The sequence below is a fragment of the Microcaecilia unicolor genome, chromosome 2 (assembly GCF_901765095.1).
Source record: "Microcaecilia unicolor chromosome 2, aMicUni1.1, whole genome shotgun sequence".
Lineage (NCBI taxonomy): Eukaryota > Metazoa > Chordata > Amphibia > Gymnophiona > Siphonopidae > Microcaecilia > Microcaecilia unicolor.
The window spans coordinates 478,902,739-478,929,261 of record NC_044032.1 but is presented as its reverse complement, the minus strand read 5'-3'; the positions used below and the strand labels follow the sequence as shown (position 1 = coordinate 478,929,261).

Genomic DNA, 26,523 nt, shown 5'->3' with positions numbered 1-26,523 from the left:
ATTTATGTATAACAGAAAAAACTGGATAATATCTAAAAAAGAAAAGGATACAAAACACACAGACAGTGCAATCACTGTCACACACTCTCTCTCTCACACACAGACACACACACACTGTCTGTCTGTCTACCATTTGTTCAGCTTTCTGCTTTTCATCTCCAACATTGAAGGCAAGTTTAGGATCTTCTATTCTGTGGATGACTGTTGGTAAATCAAAGTGTTCAAGTTTTTTGCTATGTGTAGTCAGAATGGCTTGGATTTTCTGAAGGCACAATTGTTCACAAATCGAGCAACCATGGATGTGTTGAAAATCTTGTGTCATATTAAGTTTTTATTTTTGGAAAATTTGGAAAGCATTTGATGGTACGGCAAAAACATAAATGTATGCAAAAAGGTGTCTGATTTGCTGTGACATGCTGCATGTGAATGCATCGTCTAAGGTGTTCTCCCACAGAGCTTCATCGTCAATGAGCCCCATTTTATTGGATGCATCTTGAAATGTATTATAAAGAACACATGCAACTGTTTTTAAGTCTTCAAAGGACTTAGCCCCTGGTTTGTGTAGTGGAATTAGCCTTAAACAGTAACGCTCAGGGTCCGCTGAAAAATGAACTGCATACATTCTCCCAATTGTTTTGTCATGTCCTGCTTTTCTACGTTTCCACTTTCGTTCTCTTTTGTCAAAAGTATAGTACATAGGAATATCTACATACAAAACGGTCTTTGAAGGATTGTCTTCTGCATTAAGTTTAAACCACGCTGTTAAAGTGGTGTCCCTGGTTCTGGCTTTTTGTACTGTAGCCTCAACTTCGTTAGGGTGAAAAACAGTGCTTTGATGATCTGGTAAGTGTACTTCCAATCTCTGGATAGTATGATTGGTGATGCATTTCAAAAATGTTTAATTGCCATGCAGCTTCAGGAGCACTAACATACCTAGAGTCAGTAAACGTTTTAATTTCATCATGTTGTAAAGTTTGGTGCTCTGTAATAACCACATTGGCACAAACATGTCCTTTATAGACATAGTTAAAGAGGTACTTGACACGTTTAATAGATGCACATACTTCCACATTTATATGAGAATTGTACTTTATGTTTAAATCATTTTTATTGATGAACAGCATTCCAGAATTACAGACTGTAGTATTGCACAACACAACAGACAACCATCAATCATTTTACAACATCTTTACCCCCCCCACCCTCCCCCCCCCCTTTTCCAGGACTCGTCATCTCTTAACCAATCTTACTTCAATACACACTTCTCTACAATTATAGATTCAACAGATGGCTTCGTGCTCTAGGCGTGAGCGTCATCCAGAAGGGACCCCAGCACTGCTGAAAGTCCCTCCCTTCTTTCGATTCCAAATCATATAATCCAGCCCGTTCTAGGCGCATCAATAGTAACATGCGAGTCCGCCATTGTTGTAGCTTAGGCGCTTTATGCGAAATCCATTCTGCTAAAATAACTTGTTTGGAAATGATAGTCGCTCTAGCCACAAATTTCGTGAATCCCTTAGGACTGGGCTTCAATAGTCTAGGGTTTCCAAGCAACAGCCCAGCATCAAAGAACCATTTTGTATTCCACAGTTTGGACACAACAAACAACATTAATTTCCAGAATTTCTCCACCACCACACATGTCCAAAACATATGGCCTAATGTGGCTCCAGTTTCTCCACATTTGGGGCATTCGCCCCAAGAAGACATTCCCATGTGAAACGCTCTTCTGGGAGCCACATAGATTCGCATTGCATACTTGTACTGAACTTCCCAATGGCTCGCTGCCGCACTGACACGTCTGATAGATAATATGTGTGATTTTATTTGCGCGGCTGAGATATTGGTATGTAGTTCACTGTTCCATTGTGCTGCTAATTTGATGAAGTCTGGCTCTTCTCTCGTGTCTCTAATGTGTCTATGATGATATGTGAATGGGACCTCCTGCTGAGCTGTCAACGAAAATGCTGATGACAATTCCTCTTGCACATCCTCTGCCAACGATTCCCACCCCAAGGATGTAATGTAGTGCTTGAGCTGCATGTAGTGAAATTTGTCTGTGTCTGGAAGGTCAAACTCAGTTTGTAATTCCACAAATGATTTGATCTTACCTTCCCGGTCCAATGCATGCTGCAAATATATCATTCCCTTACGCTTCCACTTCTGAAATGCTGGATACAATATCCCAGGCGCAAACTGTGCATTCCCACAGATGGTCAGCAAAGGTGTTATTTTTGTCGAAAATTTATGAAGACGACATACCCAGGACCATGTCGCTCTTGCCATTGGCATTATCATTGAGTATTTCAAAATGTCTGGGATCTGTCCCCCTCTTGCATGCAAATAATTTGTAAAATGCAGCTCAGGTATCATCTGGAGTTCTAGTTTGGTATTAGAAAAATCCTCAGTCCCCCGAAACCAGTCATTGATATGGCGCATTCCACATGCCACTGTCAAGTATCTCACACTTAATAGGCCCAATCCACCGTATTCCACTGGAGTTGTCAGAATTGCCATTGAGAGTCTCGCCTTCTTACCCTGCCACAGGAATGAGTGCAAGAGTCTATTTAACTTCCTTTCATCCTTCCTTGTCAGGTATAATGGCGTCGTTTGAAACACGTACAACCATTTTGGTACAATGCACATGTTATATAAGGCAATTCGTCCCAGTAGCGCCACCGGTAGTGCCCTCCACCTGTTCAATCTCTCAGCAGTCTCTTTCAACAATCGTTTGATATTTTCACTATACATGGTGTTTAGATCTGCTGGGAGCCAAATTCCCAAGTATTTAATCGGTCCTTTAGTCCAGGTCAGCTGCCGGGGTCCCCTGTGCTGCTCCAGGTCTGACTCTACCACCGGGAGAACATAGGACTTGGTGTAGTTTAACTTAAACCCTGAGAATCCTCCAAATCTCTCCACCCTTTCTAGCACTTCCTTTAAGGAGGTATTAGGATCTGTTATGGTCAAGAGCAGGTCATCCGCATATGCGAACACCTTCAGATGACAGTCTTCCACCCTTACCCCCTTCACCTCTTGTGCCCGTCTTAAATTCTCTAGCAGCGGCTCCACTGCCAACACGAATAATAGGGGTGATAGCGGGCAACCCTGTCTAGTGCCTTTTTGTATGGAAAACTCGCTTTCTCGCCTTCCATTAACAATTACACTGGCTTTAGGGTCTTTGTACAATACATTCACTGCCCTTAAGAACCATCCAGATATTCCCACCGCCTTCAATACCTGGAAGAGGTAATCCCAGTGTACTAAATCGAACGCCTTTTCTGCGTCCAGGCTTAACACCCACATTGGTATGTTTTTTAGTCTGCACGTCGCCATTGCAAGCATTAGCTTTCGAACGTTATGGACTGCTCTCCTGTTTTTTATGAACCCCACCTGTTCTGGTCCTATCAAATCTGGCAAGCACCGCGCCAGTCGTTCTGCCAGTATTTTTGATAATATTTTTATCTCCACATTTAGTAGGGATATTGGCCTATATGATTCTGGTCTTTCTGGGGATTTGCCTGCTTTCGGAATTAATGTTATAAGAGCTGAGTTAGCATATAATGGTAATCTACCCTCTTCCACCACCTCCTCAAAATAACTAAGCAGGTTAACTAGGGCCCGGGGGGGTAACAACCTATAATACTCCCCGGAAAACCCATCCGGGCCGGGGGCCGATCGCAATTTCAGTGTTTTCACTACCTGTTGCAATTCTCCCATTGTCACTGGCGCGTTTAACTGCTCTAGGTGCTTAGAGAGCATTTGTGGTAATTTCGTTTCTCGGAGGTATTCAGAGAGTGCCCCCCCCCCCGAGGGTTCCCCTTGATTTTTGTATAACGTGGCGAAATATGTAGTAAAGATTTGACCTATCCGGTGATGATCATTGATCAACCCACCATTTCCATCTCTAAGTGTGGGCACTGTTCTAGGCCCTCCCCCATTCTTTATTACTCTTGCAAGCAGGCGTCCCGCCCGGTTCCCATATCTATATAATTTATATTTATAAAATAACGCCGATCTCATTTCTAGCTCATGTAGCAAGGTATTAAGAGCTATCTGCACTGCTTTTAAATTTTCTTGATTAACTTTCGTCGGCCTGCACGTGTATACATTTTGTGCTCTTTTTAATCTGGATTCTAGTAACAGTATCCCGGCCGCTCTACATTTATTACGTTTACTGCAAAATGCAATAATGTCCCCCCTTAGGACTGCTTTAGAGGCCGACCAGAATAAAATAGGTTGTTCCCGGGCATGCCCGTCATTATTTTTGCTATACTCTGCCCATCTGTGGGTGAGATATTTTGAGAATTTTGGGTCTGAAAATAAATATGCTGGGAATCTCCAACCTCTTCCTTTCCCTATGTCTCCCTGCAGTTCCAGATCTACCCACACCGGTGAATGGTCTGACACAGCCTCTGGGCCTATGTCGGTCGTTATTACTTGTGGAAATATTGCTCTATCAATTAGTATGTAATCCAACCTGGACTGTGTACCATGAGCCCTTGATCTGTGTGTAAATTCACGTTCTGTCGGGTGCAACGCTCTCCAGGTATCTATTAGATTTAGCTCTCTAGCAAATAGTGTCATTTCTCTAGCCCTTTTCCCTTGGTAGTGGGGTGAAAGATTGTTCGAACAGTCCAGTTTTGGATCATGCACCAGGTTGAAGTCTCCTACTACTACCAACTTTTGCTTGCCTTTAACGTTGCATTTACCCACTAGGGATTGAAAAAACTCTGGAGTGTAAACGTTAGGGCCATACAGTATTACCAGAACGATCTCTAACCCTGGCATCCATATCTTCACTATCATGTATCTTCCCTCATTCCCTATGGCTACTTGCGTCGCTTTATAAGCCAGCCCTTTACGGAAGAGGACTGCTATCCCTCCTTTCTTCCCTCTTGCTGGAACGGAATACACTTCTCCTACCCACTGTCTTTTCAGTTTATCGTGCTCTATATCTGATAAATGCGTCTCTTGTAAGCACGCTATATCTGATTTATATCTCTTCAGGGCCGTCAGAATTTTTGCTCTTTTTATTGGGGAATTAACCCCCCCAACATTCCATGTTGTTATTCTAACAGGCATCTTCCTCTAGTTCCTCCATTACCAAGTCTAATAATCTAGTCGTCTTACCCCCTCCAAGCCTTGTTCCCATCTGCCTGGTGTATGTTAGCTTTGGTTGTGTATTTATTGGTATTTTCTCTTGTTCTTGACGTGTCCCCTTATTCAAATGACAATGCCCTTTGTATTTAGCTTCTCTGATTCCCCCCCATCTCCCCTTCCCTCCCCCCCATCCCACCCTCATCTCTCTTCCCCCGACCCAATTGTACCCTTTCTCCATCCCCTGGCACCCCAGAAGATCAAGTGGTGAGACCTTGAGCACATGGGACCCCCGCCCTTTTACTTGACTTGACCCTTTGAAAAAAACAGCTTCAGTTATTACTACCCCGCTTGCAGCATTACCTTCTTTACTTTCCTTCGATCAGGCCCGCTTCCAACACTGCTGTTTTTGCTTCTGCCGCTTCTTTAAACACTTGCCATTGTCCCTTTATTAAGACTCGCAGGGTAGCTGGAAATTGCAATGTGAACTTCACCTCTTTCTGGGCTAGTTCTGAGCAAAGCGGGTGAAATTGTTTCCTCTGTAATTGTACCTCAGCTGAAAAATCTTGAAATATTAGCACTTTCTGCCCTTCGTGCGTTAGGGAATCTCTGCGTGTTCTAAAGCCTTGCATGATTTCCATTTTATGGCGGTAATTAAATATCTTGGCCATTACCACTCTCGGCCGCATCTTGCCCTCGTGTTTGCGGCCTACTCGATGTGCTCTTTCTATTACCAGCTGGCCTGTGGCGTCTGAGATCGCCAGTTCCTTACTTAACCAATTTTCAAGCCAGGGCGTTAAGTTCCGCTCCGGAATGTTTTCAGAGAGTCCTACCACCCGTATGTTGTTCCGGCGCGAACGGTTTTCAAGATCTTCTAATTTTTCATGGCAGCCTTTTAATTGTTGTGTTAGAGCCGCTATGTCCGGGCCGTAACCTCTCCCTTCGTCCTCCAGAGCCGACATGCGTGCTTCCAGATCTCCCACTCTCGTCCCTATGCCATCCATTCGCGTGGCTAAGCTTTCTAGTTTTTGTTCCAACGCTTCCCACTTTGGCTCCCATGCATTTGTCACCGCCTTGGTAAGTTGTGCAAGCTGTACCTCTGTAAACTCTCCAGGCGATTTGTCTGTTTCATCCGCCATTTTGGATTCCGAGTCGTTCAATTTAAGTTTTTCTTTTTTCCCGGACCGCTGTGCCATAGTTCCGGCTGTTTTCCGCAAATATTTGTCCATAAACTAGGGCAGTCTTAGTCGATGGGTCTACGCCAAAGTTTTTGTTAATTTACTGCACTTTTGATTCGATTTCGGGCGGGGAGTCTCAGAGCTTCAGCAACACGTTGCTACTCAGCTCATGCCCTCACGTGGTCTCCGAGAATTGTACTTTAAAAGTAAGTGTTATAAGGGACTACCCAACTGTTATTAATGAATTTTCCATTTAAGAGTGTACCGACTCCGTTATCCCTTCTGCGGTATTTAGGATATCCGTCACAGTTCTCAATACCTTTCTACCCCTAATATCTCACCTTGCATCCAAACCAAAGTTTCAGCGTGCTTGTCTGACATTGCTGTCTGGATGTCTCAACGCCACCTGAAATTAAACATGACCAAAACCGAGCTTCTCATTTCCCCCCCCAAAATCCACCTTCTCGCTCCCCCCATTTTCTATTTCTGATGATGGCGCTCTCATTCTCCCGGTCTCTTCAGCTCGTAACCTTGGGGTCATCTTGGACTCCTCTCTCTCCTTCTCTACTCATATCCAGCAGATCGCCAAGACCTGTCGTTTCTTTCTTTACAACATCCGTAAAATCCACCCCTTTCTTTCCGAGCACTCTACCAGAACCCTCATCCACACCCTTGTCACCTCTCGTTTAGACTACTGAAATCTGCTTCTGGCTGGCCTCCCACTTAGTCACCTCTCCCCGCTCCAGTCGGTTCAAAACTCTGCTGCCCATCTCATCTTCCGCCAGGGTCGCTTTACTCATACTACTCCTCTCCTCAGGTCGCTTCACTGGCTCCCTATCTGTTTTCGCATCCTGTTCAAACTTCTGCTGCTCCCCAGTATCTCTCCACACTCACCCTTCCCTACACCCCTTCCCGTGCACTTCGTTCCATGGATAAATCCTTCTTATCTGTTCCCTTCTCCACTACTGCCAACTCCAGACCTTGCTCCTTCTGTCTTGCTGCACCCTATGCCTGGAATAGACTTCCTGAGCCCATACGTCTTGCCCCATCCTTGACCATCTTTAAATCTAGATTGAAAGCCCACCTCTTTAACATTGCTTTTGACTTGTAACCACTTGTAATCACTCGCCTCCACCTACCCTCCTCTTTCCTCTACACATTAATTGATTTGCTTGCTTTATTTTTTGTCTATTAGATTGTAAGCTCTTTGAGCAGGGACTGTCTTTCTTCTATGTTTGTGCAGCGCTGCGTACGCTTTGTAGTGCTATAAAAATGCTAAATAGTAGTAGTAGTGGAATGGTTTTGGAAACTGTTTAGAGCACTTCCCATAAAGCATGCAGGGATAATTTAAGTTATGGTCACTGCATGGGCCATGTATGATTTTTTAGCAACTGTTGCATGGAGACGTGGAAAGTTGTTTATTTCTGGAATTTCAGCACATACGATTTTGTCAATTATTTCCTTTGTTTTCGGCTTGTGTTCCTCTTTCATGATAATTAATATACGAGTGTGAGGTAAACCACGCTTTTGAAATTCAATTACATGAATTTTTGCAAGAGGGACACCAAGTATATGTTTTTTGCATATATCGTGTAGTAACTCTTAGTTTTAAATGAAATACCCTTGCCAATAAGTCAGATCGAAACTCTGGTGCCTGACCTTTTTTAGATTTTGAGTAATTTCTTCCCATCTTGGGTTGCAGGTCATAGTAATGAACAGAACTATTCCCATTGCATATTTGTTGGGCTGCCAGCAAATGATGATGGTAAATAAATGCCTGGCCAGGTGAAATCCTCCATTTGCAAGTTTCACTTGCAAGGTGGTCCATTAACCCAGAGTATTTTTCAACTCTTAATAGTTTTTGATTTTGTCAAATATAATTAAGTCTGTTTGCCTCTGTTTTAATATATACATCCACAAAATATTGTTGCGTTAGTTTTCCTGCACTCTTATTGCCAAACGGTACCCATAGTACTGCATTTGCGTAACTCTTAGTCTTGGGTTGTGTGATTTGCGATGGAGGTGCATTATACATTTTGGTTGTTTAGACCATATGGAAAGAGTAATGGATATACCTACCATTGGTTCTAGATTGGGATCCAACACACTGATTATCTCAGTTTTGTTTTCTTCATTTGGCTTGTTTCGGCAATGTATTATCAGATCTCTTTGTAAGGGAGGTTCCCCATCAGTATTTTGAAAAATGAAAGCCACTTCATTGGCTCTAAGGGCATTGTATCGTCTTGAATCGTTTTTGTGATCTAGAACAATGGCCATTGAAACTGTTGGAGGTTCTATTCTTCTTCGTTGTGTTTCACATATGAATTCATTTTCTACTTCATACAGCATATTGCATGTGTCTGCAAATGGATTTTCCTGTGCCATAAAATCGCTTGTCTCATTAATGTATGGTTGATGTGTGCATTTGTTGAGATTCGTAGTCTCTGAATGGCTGCTTCATCAGGATCAAGAATATATAATTGAGCAAATTGTCTTTGTCATTTTGAGGATGTAGTGCTGCTGTTCTATGGTAAACAGTACCATTAATTCGAAAATAATAAGGGCCATATCCGGGTGGTGGTGCAATGTTAGCTCCCATGGAGGCAAAAGCTAAGGAACTATTAATGGACCTAATGTTTTGCACAAAATTCTTTGAATATTCATGTTCCCCAGAGAGAAGCTGTTGTATTAATTCACCATACCTAATTCCTGGAAGTTGTACTTTGCCCTTACTAAAACATTGTGTAAATAGGTTGTTAATTCTTTCATGTTCTAAATATGTTCTCCTTTTTCTGTTTGTTGCTCTTTCTTCTTCTGTCATTTTTTCAAATCTTTTGCGTTGTATAGCAGTGTGCCTTGTTCTGTGTGTTTGTCTCTGTTCGTCCATCATTTCAGCAATTCTGTGCCTTTCTGCAGTGGCGTTCCTAGGTTGCCTGACACCTGGGGCGGATCGCGATGCGCCCCCCCCCCCTCGGGTGCAGCGCCCCCCCACTGGTGAAATTACACCCTCCCCCGGGTGCATTTTTACCTGCTGGGGGGGGGGGGGGGTGCCGCTCACGTGTTGGCTGAGTCCGCTCGTTCCCTTCCTGCAGCTCCCTCTGCCCTGGAACGGGAAGTAACCTGTTCCGCGCAGAGGGAGCAGCAGGGAGGGAATGAGCAGACTCAGCCAACAGTTGTGCGGCACCCCCCCAGCGGCGTGCACCCAGGGTGGACCTCCCCCCCCCCCCCCCCCCCCCTTGGTACGCCACTGCCTTTCTGAATCGGCGTTTCTTTGTCGGTTACTTGCACTTTCCTCATCAGTCATCTTTTGTATCCTGGACCTTTTTCTTGAAGTGGCTTTTTGACTTTCATGTGCCTTTTCGTCTTCACTCAGAGCTGCACGCCTTTTTCGTTGTGCTTCCGCTCTTTTTCTTTTAACTTCAGCCTGCTCCTCAGCAGTTAGTGTTCTTTTTCTAGTCATGTGATGTTCACCACGTTGGAATGTGTCTCTGATTGTTGTTTGTTAGCTACAGTACACGTTGGACTGTGCCTCTGCTTTTCCTCGGTGCTCTGCCTTCCCCTCCATATGTTGCAATTCTTCCCTACGCTCTCATCCTCTCCGATGCAATCCATGTGCAGCGATTCTCCTATGCCATTCCCTCCCCTTCCCTCGTCTCCAGCGATTGTGGCCTCTACATGATGTGCACCAATTCTCCTATGTTCTCCCCTCCCCTTGCCTCCCATGCCATCCATATCCTGCAATTCGCCTGTGTGTCAGTGTGTGTGTGTGAGAGACAGAGTGAGACAAAGACAGTGAGTGTGACACAGTAAGAGAGAGTGTGTCTGTGAGAAAGTGAGTGTGTCTGTGAGACAGAGAGAATGTGTGTGTGAGAGAGAGATAGTGAGTGTGTGTGTGAGAGAGACAGTGTGTGTGTGTGTGTGTGGGAGAGACAGAGCATGTGTGTGATGTGAGATAGAGACAGTGTGTGTATGTGTGTCAGAGTGAGAGTGAGTGTGTGAGAGAGACAGACAGACAGAATATGAGAGAGAGAGAGAGAGATTGTGTGTGTGAGAGAGATTGTGTGTGCGAGAGACAATCCAGCTTATTTTCGAAAGAGGAAGATGCCCATATTTCGACGCAAATCGGAAGATGGGCGTCCGTTTCCCGTGGGTGCCCAAATCGGTATAATCGAAACTGATTTTTGGCGTCCTCAACTGCAGTCCGTCACGGAGACGAACAAAGATCACTGGGGCGTGTCAGAGGTGTGGCGAAGGCGGGACTGGGGCGTGGTTATCGGCCGAGGAGAGATGGGCGTCTTTAGCTGATAATCGAAACAAGGAGGACTTTTTTTGACGAGAATTTGGTCTGCTTTATTTAGACCCTTTTTTTCAGGTCCAAGTCCCAAAAAAGTGCCCCAACTGACCAGATGACCACCGGGGGGGAATCGGGGATCACCTTCCCTGACTCCTCCAGTGGTCACTAACCCCCTCCCACCATAAAACCCCCACTTTACAAACTTTTTTTCCCAGCCTGTATGCCAGCCTCAAATGTCGTACCCACCTCCATGACAGCAGAATGTGTTCTATCCTCTGACAGCCTTTCCCTGGTTCTGATGTGGGTCTCGGGTGAGTGTGACACCTTTTCTGTTAAGGGCACTGCAGAGTCACATCAGCAATGCATTGTGGTGGGTGTAGGGTATTGGGCTCCATGATTCCACTAGCTTGTGTTAAATGCTCACGATGTTGGTAGTTGGTAGGCTATACTCCCATGGTGCTTTGCCCTCTGCTTACTGGGTCAGAGTGTGCCCTGTTTTGTTTCCGGTAGTCCATGAGGTAGTGGCCATTTGTGTAAGACACTTTTAGATCCCTTTCATGTGTTAGCCACATTACAGCACTTAGCTCTTACCTTGAATGTTGCTGAAAGAGGGCATTGTACACCATTCTGCCAGCTCGGACCTACTGCTAATCTCAGTACCAGCGAAACTCGTTGCCAGTGGGGCACAACCTCTGATCTGCAGTTAATTGTGAGTAAAGATGCTTATTCAAATACAGGATGTTTTCAGCTAGATTAGTCTTCAGGTGTCAACTGCTGTGCCAAGGTTATACACCAGCAACAAGTCCTGTCCCTGGAGCACTTTTAGTGGGTACTGCAGTGCACTTCAGGCAGGCAGACCCAGGCCCATCCCCCCACCCATAACACTTGTGGTGGTAAATGGGAGGCCTCTAAAACCTACTGTACCCACATATTGTTGCCCCCTACACCCCTAAGAGCTATGGTAGTGTTGTACATTTGTCCCTCCCACGACCAAATGGCTTGGATTGGGACGTTTCTGAGCTGGGCGTTTTTAGTTTCCATTATCGAAAAAAAAAAAAAAACCCCAGAAAAAAACACCCATCTCAGAAGGGACCAAATCCATGGCATTTGGTCCGTCCAAACCGTATTTTCGAAACGAAAGATGGACGCCCATCTTTTTCAATAATACGGTCTGTCCCGCCTCTTCACATACCCGTTTTCGGACATAGATGCCCATGGAGATGGGCGTTCGCGTTCGATTATGCCCCTCCATGTGTTAGAGTGTGTTTGCAAGAGAGAGAGTGTGTGTGTGAGAGAGACAGACAGACAGTGTGTGTGTGTCTGTGTGTGAGAGAGAGAGTGTGTGACAGTGATCGCACTGTCTGTGTGTTTTGTATCCTTTTCTTTTTTTAGATATTATCCAGTTTTTTCTGTTATATATAAATTTATGCGATGTGTTATCCGCTGGGTACCTCGCGGTTCCGTGTCTGCTTAACATCAGCTCAACTTGCCTCCAGCTTTCTCTTCCCTCTCACTGTTCCGCCCTCTGACGTCATAATGTCTTTTTGCGAGTGCGGGACAGTGAGGGGGAATGTAGCGTTGTAGGCTGCTGTCTTTCGCCTCTCAGTCTCGCACCATTGCTTACTGCGTTCGCCCGCTTCCCGCCACCCTGCTGCCTACATTGTACCTCGGGGTTCCATCGCTGTCTGTCTGTTTTCGTAACATCCCCTAACGTCAGTTCAGCTTTCCTCCAGCTTTCCCTTCCCTCTCACTGTTCCGCCCTTTGACGTCATTACGTTTTGACACGAGGGCGGGGCAGTGAGGGGGAACAGAACGCTGGAGGCTGGCTGACGTCATTTGATGTTACGAACCCAGGCATCCAGATAGCGATGGAACGTTGGAATGCAAATTATATAGGATAATTTAGAAATACAAAAGGTAATGACATTGGATCTGGTACTGCCAAATACAAACAGTGTCACTAAGGCTATGGTATAGATCAAACAGGGGTCTACTACTACTACTATTTAGCATTTCTATAGCGCTACAAGGCGTACGCAGCGCTGCACAAACGTAGAAGAAAGACAGTCCCTGCTCAAAGAGCTTACAATCTATTAGACAAAAAATAAAGTAAGCAAATCAAATCAATTAATGTGTACAGGAAGGAGGAGAGGAGGGTAGGTCTAGTGGCACCACACCAACGTGCTTCAATATAAGCACTGAATGAGACCCAAACTATACTGTAACAAAGGTCCTACACTTCAGAAGAGTCCACCTTCAAGAAAATGGATGTTGTTTCAGAAGTCTCATCAGTAAGGTTCCCTTCTTGCAAAACAGCTTACCAGGGGCAATGACAACTTAAGGCATTCTCACTCAAATTGTTCACTTTAGGAGACACAGCATGCAAAAATTGAAATCAGACCCCCTGAGTAGGAGGATGACAGGCACAGTATGTATTGAATTTCCATTCCATAAAATAAGACAGAGCAACAGAAGAACAGTAACCCTTGTGGTCAAACAGACGAAACAGTCCCAACAAGGGTGACAAAAGAGAGGGCAGCAGAAGATGTCACAACTAACACCTCTATTAAACATCAAGGTGTTAGTTGTGTCATCATCTGCTGCCCTCTCTTTCGTCACCCTTTTTGTGACTGTTTCATTCCATAAATTACACATAAGCAGTGACCTAGTATTTATCTGGCAATATCACTAGACTTAACTTCCCCTTCATAAACCACGATGACTGTAATTACGGAAAGAAACAGAGGCAGCAAGGTGATTAGACTGGCAAATGCTCATTCAGGGATCTTTGCCATACAACATTTTTTAAATTATACATCCATCATGAATTAGAACTGTTTGCCAAGTGACTCTTGGGAGCACTTCTGCTATGTGCATCATGCCCAGCACATTCACTCCAATTATTATTCCACTCAATTAAATCCTTTACTTTTCCTTGGACCAAACGAACAGTGAATTGACTTGTTAAAAACTCTTAGATGTCTTGAATAATGACAGGTGGTAAATAGTAGTAGTAGTAGGTGACTTTATCCAATTCATCACCCACTGAAACTGTTCACATTTTCTAATATCTCTTGCAATTCCACGTAATTCAAAATGTCTAAATAGGGAAACAGAAAAAAAGATCATCTTCTACTCTGAATTTAATCAGTATTTTTGGTAACACCTTGACAGCCAAAGCTCGGTTAAGTGGAAAACATTTTCCTAGATCAACCCTCTTCTGGACGCACACTTAGCCTTACCACAATGAATATGTATGAGATAGATTTCCATACAGCAGAGGCCCATTAAGGCAAATCTGTCTCACGCATATTGATTGTAGTGAACCTGAAAACCTGACTACAAGGTGTGCCTTCAGGAGAGGGTCGAGAAGCACTGGCCTAGATAAAAAAAAAAAAAACGGATGCAACGGTTGATAGAATTCAGCTTCTGGCATGCTCTATAACTGGGCACCTGCATTCACATGCTACTTGAGTACATAAATGAACAAAATGCTAACAGTTTCCCAAATGTACACTTACATGTTTAAGTGGCAGCAGGGCTACTAAGTGCTATTTTGTATGGGTGGGTAAAAGTGGCATAGGGCATCCACATGGATGGAGCATGGGAGCAGCATGGGCGGGGCTGTCAAGTTACCTAGGCCCCTGTGGCATTTATGTGACTGCAGTTTTGTAAGGTCTATGGCTGGTATCTGTGGTCATGTGCATGTAGGTCCACCGATGCTGGGTTACACTAGTATTCTATAGCAGAATCTGGGTGCTATACAATAGGCGCTCACCCCATAGAATTGGGGCACCTAAAAAGTTGTCCACTTATAAAATTGCCTCGTAAGACTGACATTTTGCAGATTTAAGCAACTTGTTACCCTACTAGCTTTTCCTGCTATAATGGTAGAAGACAGGGATTAAGCATGGCACCGCCAAAGCTGTAATTCAAATTCTTTAAAAGCATTTGCAGATGACCAAAGGTAGGATGGTGATAATAACAAATCTGACATCAATTTGGTAAAAAAATAAATAAAATACATAACATTGATGATCCTACAGGATCTGTGAAGGGTTCTATGACTGATTTCCGAGCATATAAAATATTCACACCTGTGATGGACAGAAATTAGTATGCTATGCTAAAAAAAAAATCTATTATCCATAGATACTTGAACAACCAGTGTTCAGGCCAATAGCACCCCTCCTAAGAATTTATTAATAAAGCAATGATCACACATTAACAGCAATACAGCTTCCCTCCACTGTAAGGCACATTATGAAGTAATATAAAACCATGCAAAGAACTCACAGAATTTACAGTAAACCTACCATACCACAGCATTACTAATTACCATACAGTACCAACCATACCTCTGAAAACGCAGTGCTGGAAATATTACACCATGTCCTAGAACCCCAATATATCTCCTACCGAACAAGTCAAAAAGTGAAGATACTTACCTGTAGCAGGTATTCTCCGAGGACAGCAGAATATTCATTCTCACATGTGGGTGATGTCATCCACGTCGCTTGGTGTGGAGCATTAAAAAGTTAATATGTCTTTAAGATCACGCGCAGCATCCTCACCGTACATGTGCACGTGCTTTCCAGCCTGCCACAAGAGCGCAGGACCAGCAGTACAATAATATAGCATGGAATCAATTCCAAGGGGAGGTGGGAGGGTATGTAAGAATGAATGGCCTGCTGTCCTCAAAGAATACCTGCTACAGGTAAGTATCTTCACTGTCTCCGAGGACAAGCAGGCCATATTATCACATGTGGGAATCCATACCTACCAGGCTCACAGAAAATAACCGCCACTGGCCGACGAGACCTCGCAATGGCGAGGTCAAAATTAAAGAATGACATGGGGATAAAATTTTTCCCCGCCCCGTCTCTGTGGGTTCTTGTAAGGTCCTTTCAATTTTTCACAATCCTCTTGCAATTTAACAACTTTAAATAATTTTGTGTCATCAGAAAATTTAATTACTTCACTAGTTATTCCCATCTCTGGATCATTTATAAATGTTTAAAAAGCAGTCCTAGCTCTATCTACACTTCTCCATTGAGAATACTGACCATTTAACCCTACTCTCTGTTTTCTATCTTTTAACCAGTTCTGAATCCACAATAGGGCATTACCTCCTATCCCATGACTTTCTAATTTCCTCAGAAGTCTTTCATGAGGTACTTTGTCAAATGGCTTTTGAAAATCAAGATACACAATATCGACTGGCTCACCTTTATCCATGTGTTTTATCCACCCCTTCAAAGAAATGTTGTAGGCTGGTGGGGCAAGATTTCTCTTGACTAAATCCATGTTGGCTTTCCACCTTATAATCGAAAGAGAAAAACGCCCATATTCCGACCTAAATCGGGAGATGGACGTCTTTCTCTCGCGGGCGCCCAAATCGGTATAATCGAAACCCGATTTTGGGCGTCTTCAACTGCACTCCGTCGCAGGAACGAATAAAGTTGACGGGGGCGTGTCAGAGGCATGGCAAAGGCGGGACTGGGGCGTGATTATCGGCCGAGGAGAGATGGGCGTCTTTAGCGGATAATAAAAAAAAAGGCGTTTTTACCACGATTTTGGGTCACTTTTTTTGGACCCTTTTTTTTCACAAACAGGTCCCAAAAAAGTGCCCCAACTGACCAGATGACCACTGGAGGGAATCGGGGATCACCTGCCCTGACTCCCCCAGTGGACACTAACCCCCTCCCACCAAAAGAAAACCCACTTTACAAACTTTTTTTCCCAACCTGTATGCCAGCCTCAAATTCCGTACCCACCTCCATGACAGCAGAATGTGTTCTATCCTCTGACAGCCTTTCCCTAGTTCTGATGTGGGTCTCGGGTGAGTATGACACCTTTTCTGTTAAGGGCACTGCAGAGTCACATCAGCAATGCATTGTGGTGGGTGTAGGGTATTGGGCTCCGTGATTCCACTAGCTTGTGTTAAATGCTCACGATGTTGGTAGTTGGTAGGCTATACTCCCATGGTGCTTTTCCCTCTGCTTACTGGGTCAGAGTGTGCCCTGTTTTGTTTCCGGTAGTCCATGAGGTAGTGGCCATTTTTGTAAGACAGTTTTAGATCCTTTCATGTGTTAGCCACGTTATAGCACTTAGTTCTTACCTTGAATGTTGCTGAAAGAGCGAGATTTGTTGCCAGTGGGGCACAACCTCTGATCTGCAGTTAACTGTGAGTAAACGTGCTTATTCAAATAAAGGACGTTTTCAGCGAGATTAGTCTTCAGGTGTCAACTGGTGTGCCAAGGTTATACAGCAGCAAGTCCTGTCCCTGGAGCACTTTTAGTGGGTACTGCAGTGCACTTCAGGCAGGCAGACCCAGGCCCATCCCCCCCCCCCACCTGTAACACTTGTGGTGGTAAATGGGAGGCCTCTGAAACCCACTGTACCCACATGTAGTTGCCCCCTTCACCCCTAAGAGCTATGGCAGTGTTGTACATTTGTCCCTTCAATGACCAAATGGCTTGGATTAGGACGTTTCTGAGCTGGACGTTTTTATTTTCCATTATTGCAAAAAGAAAAAAAAAAAACGCCCAGCTCAGAAAGGACCAAATCCATGGCATTTGGTCCGTTCAAATCGTATTTTTGAAACAAAAGATGGACGCCCATTTTTTTTTTCGAAAATACGGTCTGTCCCGCTTCTTCACGTACCCGTTTTCGGACATAGACGCCCATGGAGATGGGCGTTCGCGTTCGATTATGCCCCTCTTTGTCTCATTAATCCATGTTTATGTATATGCTCTGTAATTTTCTTCTTTATAATAATATCTACCATTTTCACGGCACCTACAGTGGTGGAAATAAGTATTTGATCCCTTGCTGATTTTGTAAGTTTGCCCACTGACAAAGACATGAGCAGCCCATAATTGAAGGGTAGGTTATTGGTAACAGTGAGAGATAGCACATCACAAATTAAATCCGGAAAATCACATTGTGAAAAGTATATGAATTTATTTGCATTCTGCAGAGGGAAATAAGTATTTGATCCCTCTGGCAAACAAGACCTAATACTTGGTGGCAAAACCCTTGTTGGCAAGCACAGCGGTCAGACGTCTTCTGTAGTTGATGATGAGGTTTGCACACATGTCAGGAGGAATTTTGGTCCACTCCTCTTTGCAGATCATCTCTAAATCATTAAGAGTTCTGGGCTGTCGCTTGGCAACTCGCAGCTTCAGCTCCCTCCATAAGTTTTCAATGGGATTAAGGTCTGGTGACTGGCTAGGCCACTCCATGACCCTAATGTGCTTCTTCCTGAGCCACTCCTTTGTTGCCTTGGCTGTATGTTTTGGGTCATTGTCGTGCTGGAAGACCCAGCCACGACCCATTTTTAAGGCCCTGGCGGAGGGAAGGAGGTTGTCACTCAGAATTGTACGGTACATGGCCCCATCCATTCTCCCATTGATGCGGTGAAGTAGTCCTGTGCCCTTAGCAGAGAAACACCCCCAAAACATAACATTTCCACCTCCATGCTTGACAGTGGGGACGGTGTTCTTTGGGTCATAGGCAGCATTTCTCTTCCTCCAAACACGGCGAGTTGAGTTCATGCCAAAGAGCTCAATTTTTGTCTCATCTGACCACAGCACCTTCTCCCAATCACTCTCGGCATCATCCAGGTGTTCACTGGCAAACTTCAGACGGGCCGTCACATGTGCCTTCCGGAGCAGGGGGACCTTGCGGGCACTGCAGGATTGCAATCCGTTATGTCGTAATGTGTTACCAATGGTTTTCGTGGTGACAGTGGTCCCAGCTGCCTTGAGATCATTGACAAGTTCCCCCCTTGTAGTTGTAGGCTGATTTCTAACCTTCCTCATGATCAAGGATACCCCACGAGGTGAGATTTTGCGTGGAGCCCCAGATCTTTGTCGATTGACAGTCATTTTGTACTTCTTCCATTTTCTTACTATGGCACCAACAGTTGTCTCCTTCTCGCCCAGCGTCTTACTGATGGTTTTGTAGCCCATTCCAGCCTTGTGCAGGTGTATGATCTTGTCCCTGACATCCTTAGACAGTTCCTTGCTCTTGGCCATTTTGTAGAGGTTAGGGTCTGACTGATTCACTGAGTCTGTGGACAGGTGTCTTTCATACAGGTGACCATTGCCGACAGCTGTCTGTCATGCAGGTAACGAGTTGATTTGGAGCATCTACCTGGTCTGTAGGGGCCAGATCTCTTACTGGTTGGTGGGGGATCAAATACTTATTTCCCTCTGCAGAATGCAAATAAATTCATATACTTTCCACAATGTGATTTTCCGGATTTAATTTGTGATGTGCTATCTCTCACTGTTACCAATAACCTACCCTTCAATTATGGGCTGCTCATGTCTTTGTCAGTGGGCAAACTTACAAAATCAGCAAGGGATCAAATACTTATTTCCACCACTGTATGTCAGACTCATCAGTCTATAATTTCTTGGATCATCTCTGGAACCCTTTTTAAAAATAGGCGTTACATTGTTCACCCTCCAGTCTTCTGGTACCATGCTAGATTTTAAAGATAAATGGCATATTACTAATACTAGCTCTGCAAGTTCATTTTTTAATTCTATCAGTACTCTGGGATGTATATGTTCGGAATGCCCACTTTTGACACTGGACAATAAAAAACTGGATAAGGGGCAGTAAACTACCAATGATCGTACTGGCCAATATACAATCCACATTCCCTTCGACCTTCACGGTGCCTGACACACACCTACCTCATTTGACCACAATACAACCTTGTATTTGTTATCAACCGACTGGCGAACACCTTTACGGTATTATGTAAGCCACATTGAGCCTGCAAATAGGTGGGAAAATGTGGGGTACAAATGTTACACATAAAATAAATAAAATAAAATGGTGAAGCTGCTGGAAAATCAGAACAAAAAAAGGGAATTTTTGCACCTGGTGACAGTTGTCCTGTTTTTGATATATGAGGCATATGAGCCATGTTGCGTTACAGCTCAGGTGCTGCAGTAATGGAACAGTGCAAAGCAGGTATAAGCGTGTTACATGACAGCGTTCAGAGATGGAGAAAAGACACAAGACCAAGCAGACATAAGGCTGGTGGAAAATTATGGTTTGAAGCATCAGTTAGAGGAACTCCAGATGACAGTTGAATACCTGAACATAAATCATGTGATCATGTCTTTCAGCCTTAGTCTGTATAAATATAAATATTATTTCAGCAGAAGGGGGAGATAAATTTCTCTAACTGGTGAACCAGTTAGCAGCAGTCCCCTTCCTTTCTAACCTGTTCTTGCATTTGCTTTGCTTTGAAATTCTAACCTGTTTTTACAAATTGCTCTTATCATAATAAACTAAATAACTGCTTATCCCAGCTTTGTACTATTTTCTTTTTTTCTTCTAAGTAACTAAGTAATTTTAGTATAGTAATTGGTATTTTTAAAAAAAATATTCCTAATTGGGTAAGCTTTTGCATTTGAGGGTTGGGAAGTAGTGTGGCCTTCCCCCTTTTTGGGAGCTATTACTACTGCCCCCTATCACTCACATATACCATCCAGTCCAGGTGATTTGCTGCTCTTCAATTTATGCAATTACCCCATTATATCTTCCAGGTTTACAGAGATTTGTTTCAATTTCTCTGACTCATCAGCAATGAATACCATTTCTGGCACTGGTATTTTCCCCACATCTTCCTTGATGAAAACAGAAGCAAAGAACTCATTTAATTTCTCTGCTATGGCCTTACCTTCCCTGAGTGCCCCTTTTATCCTTTAGTCATCTAGTGGTCCAACTGATTCTTTTATTGGTTTTTGCTTCTAATATACCTAAAAAAGATTTTACTGTATGTTTTGCCTCCAATGCAATCTTCTTTTCAAAGTTTGTTTGCCTTCCTTATCAGCGCTTTACATTTGGCTTGCCATTCCTTAAACTATTTCCTATTATTTTTGGTCGGATCCTTCTTCCATTTTCTGAAGTATTTCCTTTTAGCTCTAATAGCTTCTTTCATCTCACTTTTAACCATGCCAGCTGTCATTTGGCCTTCCTTCTTCCTTTTCTAATACATGGAATATATCTGATCTGGGCTTCTAGGATGGTATTTTTGAATAGCATCCACACCTGATATAAATTTTTTACCATTCTCCTTATTTTATCACAGTCTCTACAGCATATTTGAAGGCATGAGGAATAGGTGAAGTGGAAAGTGAAAGACTGAGGATATGACACATAGAAGGTATGACAGTAGGAGAGATAGTGCTGAGCAGATGGATGGGAATAGGATCTGAGGAATAGGTAGTGAGTTTGGAAGAAAAAAGAAAATGTGCAGTTTCCTCTTCAGTGAATAGGATGAAAAAGTAGCAGGGGTTGAAGGAAAGTTAACAGAATGGACTGGGGAAGGAGAGGTGGAGGTGACTGTTGAGAACTCAAGGTCATGGAAGTACTCAGCCATAGTCTGGGGAGAAAGTGAAGTAGGTTGGTGATGCAGGCACTTTGAGGAGAGAGTTCAGTGTGGCAAAGAGACATTGAGGGTTGGAGCCAAGAAAGTTTGTTAAATGGATGTCATAGTCTTGTTTGGCAAGTGAAAAGCGCAAAATGGAAGGTCAGCAAGAATTTGAAATGTATAAAGTCAGAGTGGGCACAGAATTTTAGCCAAAGGCGATCAGCAGATTAGGTAGCAGATTCTGGAGGTCAGCCAAGGCTAGGGGGCTTGTTATGGCTTACAGAATGGGGAATGAGAGGAGTGAAAGAATGTCCACAGCAGAGAGAGAGAGAATAGTATTATAGGAAGAGACAATGACTGATCTGGATAACACAGAGATTGAGAAAAGATGAAACAGTGGTGGAGAGAGTGCAAGGGTCAATAGTCTCTAAATCTATTGGTGGAGATTGAACAGGACTGACAGGAAGGATGACAGGACTGAGGGGGAGGGGGATTAAGTGTGAAAGTTATCAGATGATGGTCAGAGAAGGGAAGAAATGAGGTGGGGAAATTGTTGGGGGGAGGGTGTGAGCAGCTGGAGAAGACAACATGATCAAGGCAGTGGCCATTCTAGTGAGCAGGGGTAGTGGACCACAGCTGAAGATTGAATGAGGATGTTACAGTGAGAAACTTAGAGGTACAGGAATCAGAGGGTTAATTAACACCGGCAGCACAACACATCCCGGTCACACAGAGCATGAACAGACCTTCACGATGGCAGAATAAAGGATCACAAGTTAAAAATAAAAATATTCAACAAAAATTGAACTGGAAATCCCAAGAAGACAGACTCTGATGCACTGCAATATCAGAGAAAGAAAACAGAAATGCATTTCCTCTTGTGCTAAGCAATATACAGAGTCATTAGAGCTGCAGAATTTTCAAAGCTGGCGAATTACAATAAATTCAAAATTTGTTGTCTAAGCATTTTATTTTTTCTCTTTGTGTTGGTCCCAATCTGTTTTCTGCTTTGTCTTCTCCTCTCTCTTTCCAGGATCTCTTGTTAATTTGCCATTTCATATCTATTTTCTTGTCTTTCTCACTTCCTTCCCTAAACGTGTCTCTTACACTGTTCTTTCCGCCTTCTTCCATTTTATTTTCTGCTTCTTTATCCAATCAGATTTCACATCTCCACATAATACAATCTTTTTTTTTTAACCTGCATCTACTATCTACCCATGTAATCTCCTTTCCCTGTCATTCCTCCGTCTCCCTCTATCACCAACCTCTTCAGAACCAACCACTAACTCTCCCCTCTCTATCCTTCCCCTATTCATGCATTTCCCCTGTCTCTCATCCCCCTTCCTTCCTTTTCCCTTGTCCACATTTCCTTGAACTGTCTTCTTCCCACTAAGGATCAGAACCTCCCCTCTTGTTCTACCACTCCTCCTATCCAGCAACTCCTCTCTCTCTAGCACCACTGTGCTGTCCTGACCTGAGCTTAAGTTGCAGCACCAGCACTAAATGAAAAAGCAAAGCACAGCACATTGAGTCTCATGTGAAGTCCCTGCAACTTCCTGCATCCTCACTCCCCCTCACAAAGGTTCCTTGTTACCAAGCACCAGAACATAAAGGGCCTTCTTTGGCATGTGCATGGGCTCAAAGCCTCATGTTTACTTTTTCTTTTTAAAGTCCATGCTGATCATCCAGGGCCCCCCCCCACCAATCTCCCAGGCTGATGCCAAAGGGCCAAGGGCTCCTTAACCTGAGCCCAAACACCACTAGTTCACAAATAAAATAATTGCAATCCATGTATACATTAACTGATCTTCTGATACAGACACCATACCTTATCCCTGCCCCACCATTTTTGCCGAGGTTCTGGATACCCTAGTAAATCGAAGGCTGTCTCTTTAATGATGAGTGGATTCAAAATCCGAAACTGCTTTGATTTCAGTGGTATTTTACCAGCCACTTGCTTCCAGAAAAATACTCGGATCCATATAGGCTAAAGAGGAAAAAAAATGAAAACACATGCATAAATCTATCCACATAGAGGGGCATTTTCGATATGACATCTAAGTCCAACTTTGGACGTTTTGCTAAAAACGTCCATAAATTTGAGTGGGGAAAATAGCCATTTTCAAAACAGAAAAACATACATATTTTTTTTAAATGGCTATTTGCTTGATGTTTTTGTGCTCTGTGCGTTTATCTTTTTGGTCCATTTTCAGAAAAAAAAAAAGTCCAAGTGAAAAATGCATAAAATTAAGTCATTGGGATGTAGAAGGAGCCAGCATTTTTAGCAGACTGGCCACACAGACATCCCAGGAGAGCAACGGAGCACCCTAGGGGGCACTGTAGTGGACTTCAAATAAATGCTCCCAGGTACACATCTCACCATTTTTAGGGGGTTGGAGGGAGTTAGTGACCACAGGGGGAGTAAGGGGAGGTCATCCCCGATTCCCTCCAGTGGTCATCTGGTCATTTAGGGCACTTTTTTTTAGGTCTAGACCAAAACGTCCAACTTATAGCCCTGGATGTTTTTGCTTTGTTCCATTATGGCAGAAAAACATCCAAGTGCTAGGAACGTCCAGATCCCATCCTTAACACGCCCCTGATGCGCCCCCTTGTGATTTAAACGCACTTCTGACTAACTTCATAGAAAAAGTCTAAAAATTAGTTTTGAAAATACCAATTTGGACATTTTTGTGAGAAAAATGTGCAAATGCAGATTTATGCCACTTTTTGGACGTTTTTCTCTTTTTAAAATGAACCCCAAAGTAATTTAATCTGGACTATTGTGAGTGACAGAAATTACCAAATTATCAACAGGTCCACCAACAGCCAATGTTCCAATGCTACCAATGCACAGACAACAGCTCTCCCTTCTGAATGTTCTCATGCCATATGGATGCTTAATTCAGGTTAAGGGATCATATAAGAAGAGGTGGGTTGGAACAATGCGCTAAACTTCAGTGCACAACATTCTTATGCACAAGCTGAAAAGATTTGTTTTTACTCCATTATCACAACGTTAAAAAAAAAAAGTGCACTGACAAAACATAGTGCACACCACCACCACTGTAATCTATTGTAGTTTACTGCACCGGGCATTCTGTTTCACTTTCTTTAAATGCATGAACGAGAACTGGATCACACCTTGACAGGAAGGGAGACAACCACAAAAAGCCCATTCAAAAATTGCTGGTGGCCCAGTGTGCCCCCCCCCCCGATTCCTGTCCCCCCTAGGGTTATCTGATCCAGGGTATCCCTGGTCCAGGCACCTGACACAGGGAGGTCCTCAATCAGAGCTTTTGGTGGTATGGAATGATGCCCAAGTAAAGCAGATAGTCTGGTGTCCAGTTCCTTTTACCATCTTCTTGTAAAATGGCAGATGTACTACTAGGGGTCAGTACGCCCATATTGAAAGTGCTTCTGTTACTGAGCATACTGACGCCTAGTGGTGCATCCCATGGAACTGCTAGGTGCCATGCTCCACCCTTTTATAAGATGGTGCTGCTAGAGACAGAAGCGAATGGGTATGAGCCCTGCCTCCCAATCCTTAACGTGGGTGAGGGAGGTCCAAGGGCCTATTGAGATACCAGAAAAGCTTGAAATGGGAGTAAAGATTCAGTAAAACTCTAACTACTATAGGAGAATACAAACTCTGTAGAAAATATACCAACTTAACAAAAGGAGTTTGATAAATATATAGGAAGATAGTTTGGAGGTGTCCCTTTAAATTGGTGGAAAACAAATGCTTTCACCCCATATACAATTTAAATCTTAACAAATGGAACCTCAAACCTCCTAACAGGGAACAATACCAAAGTACTACCAATCCCTTGTATAAACAGGAGTAAGTTAATATCATAGGTTCCTATTTAAGGAAGAAAAAGAGAAAAAAATCCCAACGCAAAAACTCATGCTACATGAGAAAACCGTATGGGATAAAAAACTCTCTTTCCCTCTTAAAAAAATATATAAATTATAAATTAAACGGACACCAAGAAACCAAACTACCCAAAACTGACCCCAGCCAGTAACAGACTACCTAAAGAAGCCCCCCTGGGAGGAAAAAAGCCTGAAGTTCAATTAAAGGTAACATAAAGCCTCAGATATATACTTAAAGGAACCTTCTCTATCCTACCGAAATATATAGCAAACCAAGTTTACTTAACTTAATCCAGGCGTAACAGCTTCAGAAATATTCCAATCAAAAATCCCCCCCAAAAGGACTCCGGAGCCTTACAAAATTTCTGCAGCGGCGAAAAAACGCCGCCCCTCAACAAGAGCGCCTTGTTTCGCCAACCTCGTGGCTGCTTCAGGAAGGGCGCTTCACATCCATCTGGAAAAATAAAACCATATTAGCACTGAAAACTAAAGCGTCAGTCGTATGGATCCCAAAGATGGTGCAGGAGCAAGGACTCCAATTCAGATTGAGTTTTTTAAAGGAAACGTGTCGTAACGTCATGACGTCATAACGTAAAAATGTCATTACGTTACATGTCCAATCCTGATGTCCAAAAGGCGAAGGAGACCACACCTCCCCAGTAGCACCTCATTAATAATAAGCATTCCACTCGATGTTTCTATTTAACCCTTGAGGAGCAACTGTTTTAAGTGTGTAGATCCAGTGTTGTTCCTTACGCCATAGAATTGTTTTTAAATCCCCCCCTCTCTTACCCATGAGTACTTGATCAATGATCATACACTGCAACTGGTTAAACCGATGTTGAGCTTGTTCACAATGACGAGTCATAGGTGCCTCCATCTTGGCATTAGTAATACAATGCCTATGTTCTATGACCCTGGACATCAGGATTGGACATGTAACGTAATGACGTTTTTACGTTATGACGTCATGATGTTACGACACGTTTCCTTTAAAAAACTCAATCAGAATTGGAGTCCTTGCTCCTGCACCATCTTTGGGATCCATACGACTGACGCTTTAGTTTTCAGTGCTAATATGGTTTTATTTTTCCAGATGGATGTGAAGCGCCCTTCCTGAAGCAGCCACGAGGTTGGCGAAAGAAGGCGCTCTTGTTGAAGGGTCGGCGTTTTTCCGCCGCTGCAGAAATTTTGTAAGGCTCCGGAGTCCTTTTGGGGGGGATTTTTGATTGGAATATTCCTGAAGCTGTTACGCCTGGATTAAGTTAAGTAAACTTGGTTTGCTATATATTTCGGTAGGATAGAGAAGGTTCCTTTAAGTATATATCTGAGGCTTTATGTTACCTTTAATTGAACTTCAGGCTTTTTTCCTCCCAGGGGGGCTTCTTTAGGTAGTCTGTTACTGGCTGGGGTCAGTTTTGGGTAGTTTGGTTTTTTGGTGTCCGTTTAATTTATAATTTATATATTTTTTAAGAGGGAAAGAGAGTTTTTTTATCCCATACTGTTTTCTCATGTAGCATGAGTTTTTGCGTTGGGATTTTTTTCTCTTTTTCTTCCTTAAATAGGAACCTATGATATTAACTTACTCCTGTTTATACAAGGGATTGGTAGTACTTTGGTATTGTTCCCTGTTAGGAGGTTTGAGGTTCCATTTGTTAAGATTTAAATTGTATATG

At 43.4% G+C, this 26,523-nt stretch overlaps 1 protein-coding gene across 4 annotated transcripts in view; it reads right to left on the bottom strand.

The window, feature by feature from the left end:
• ST3GAL5 (ST3 beta-galactoside alpha-2,3-sialyltransferase 5) overlaps positions 1-26,523 on the bottom strand; it is a 337,169-nt gene that overhangs the window by 24,009 nt on the left and 286,637 nt on the right. For all 4 annotated transcript variants that reach the window (XM_030191066.1, XM_030191067.1, XM_030191064.1 and 1 more), the window contains exon 6: positions 22,800-22,958. In XM_030191066.1, the coding sequence (XP_030046926.1) occupies positions 22,800-22,958 (159 nt within the window). The remainder of the gene's footprint in view (positions 1-22,799; positions 22,959-26,523) is intronic.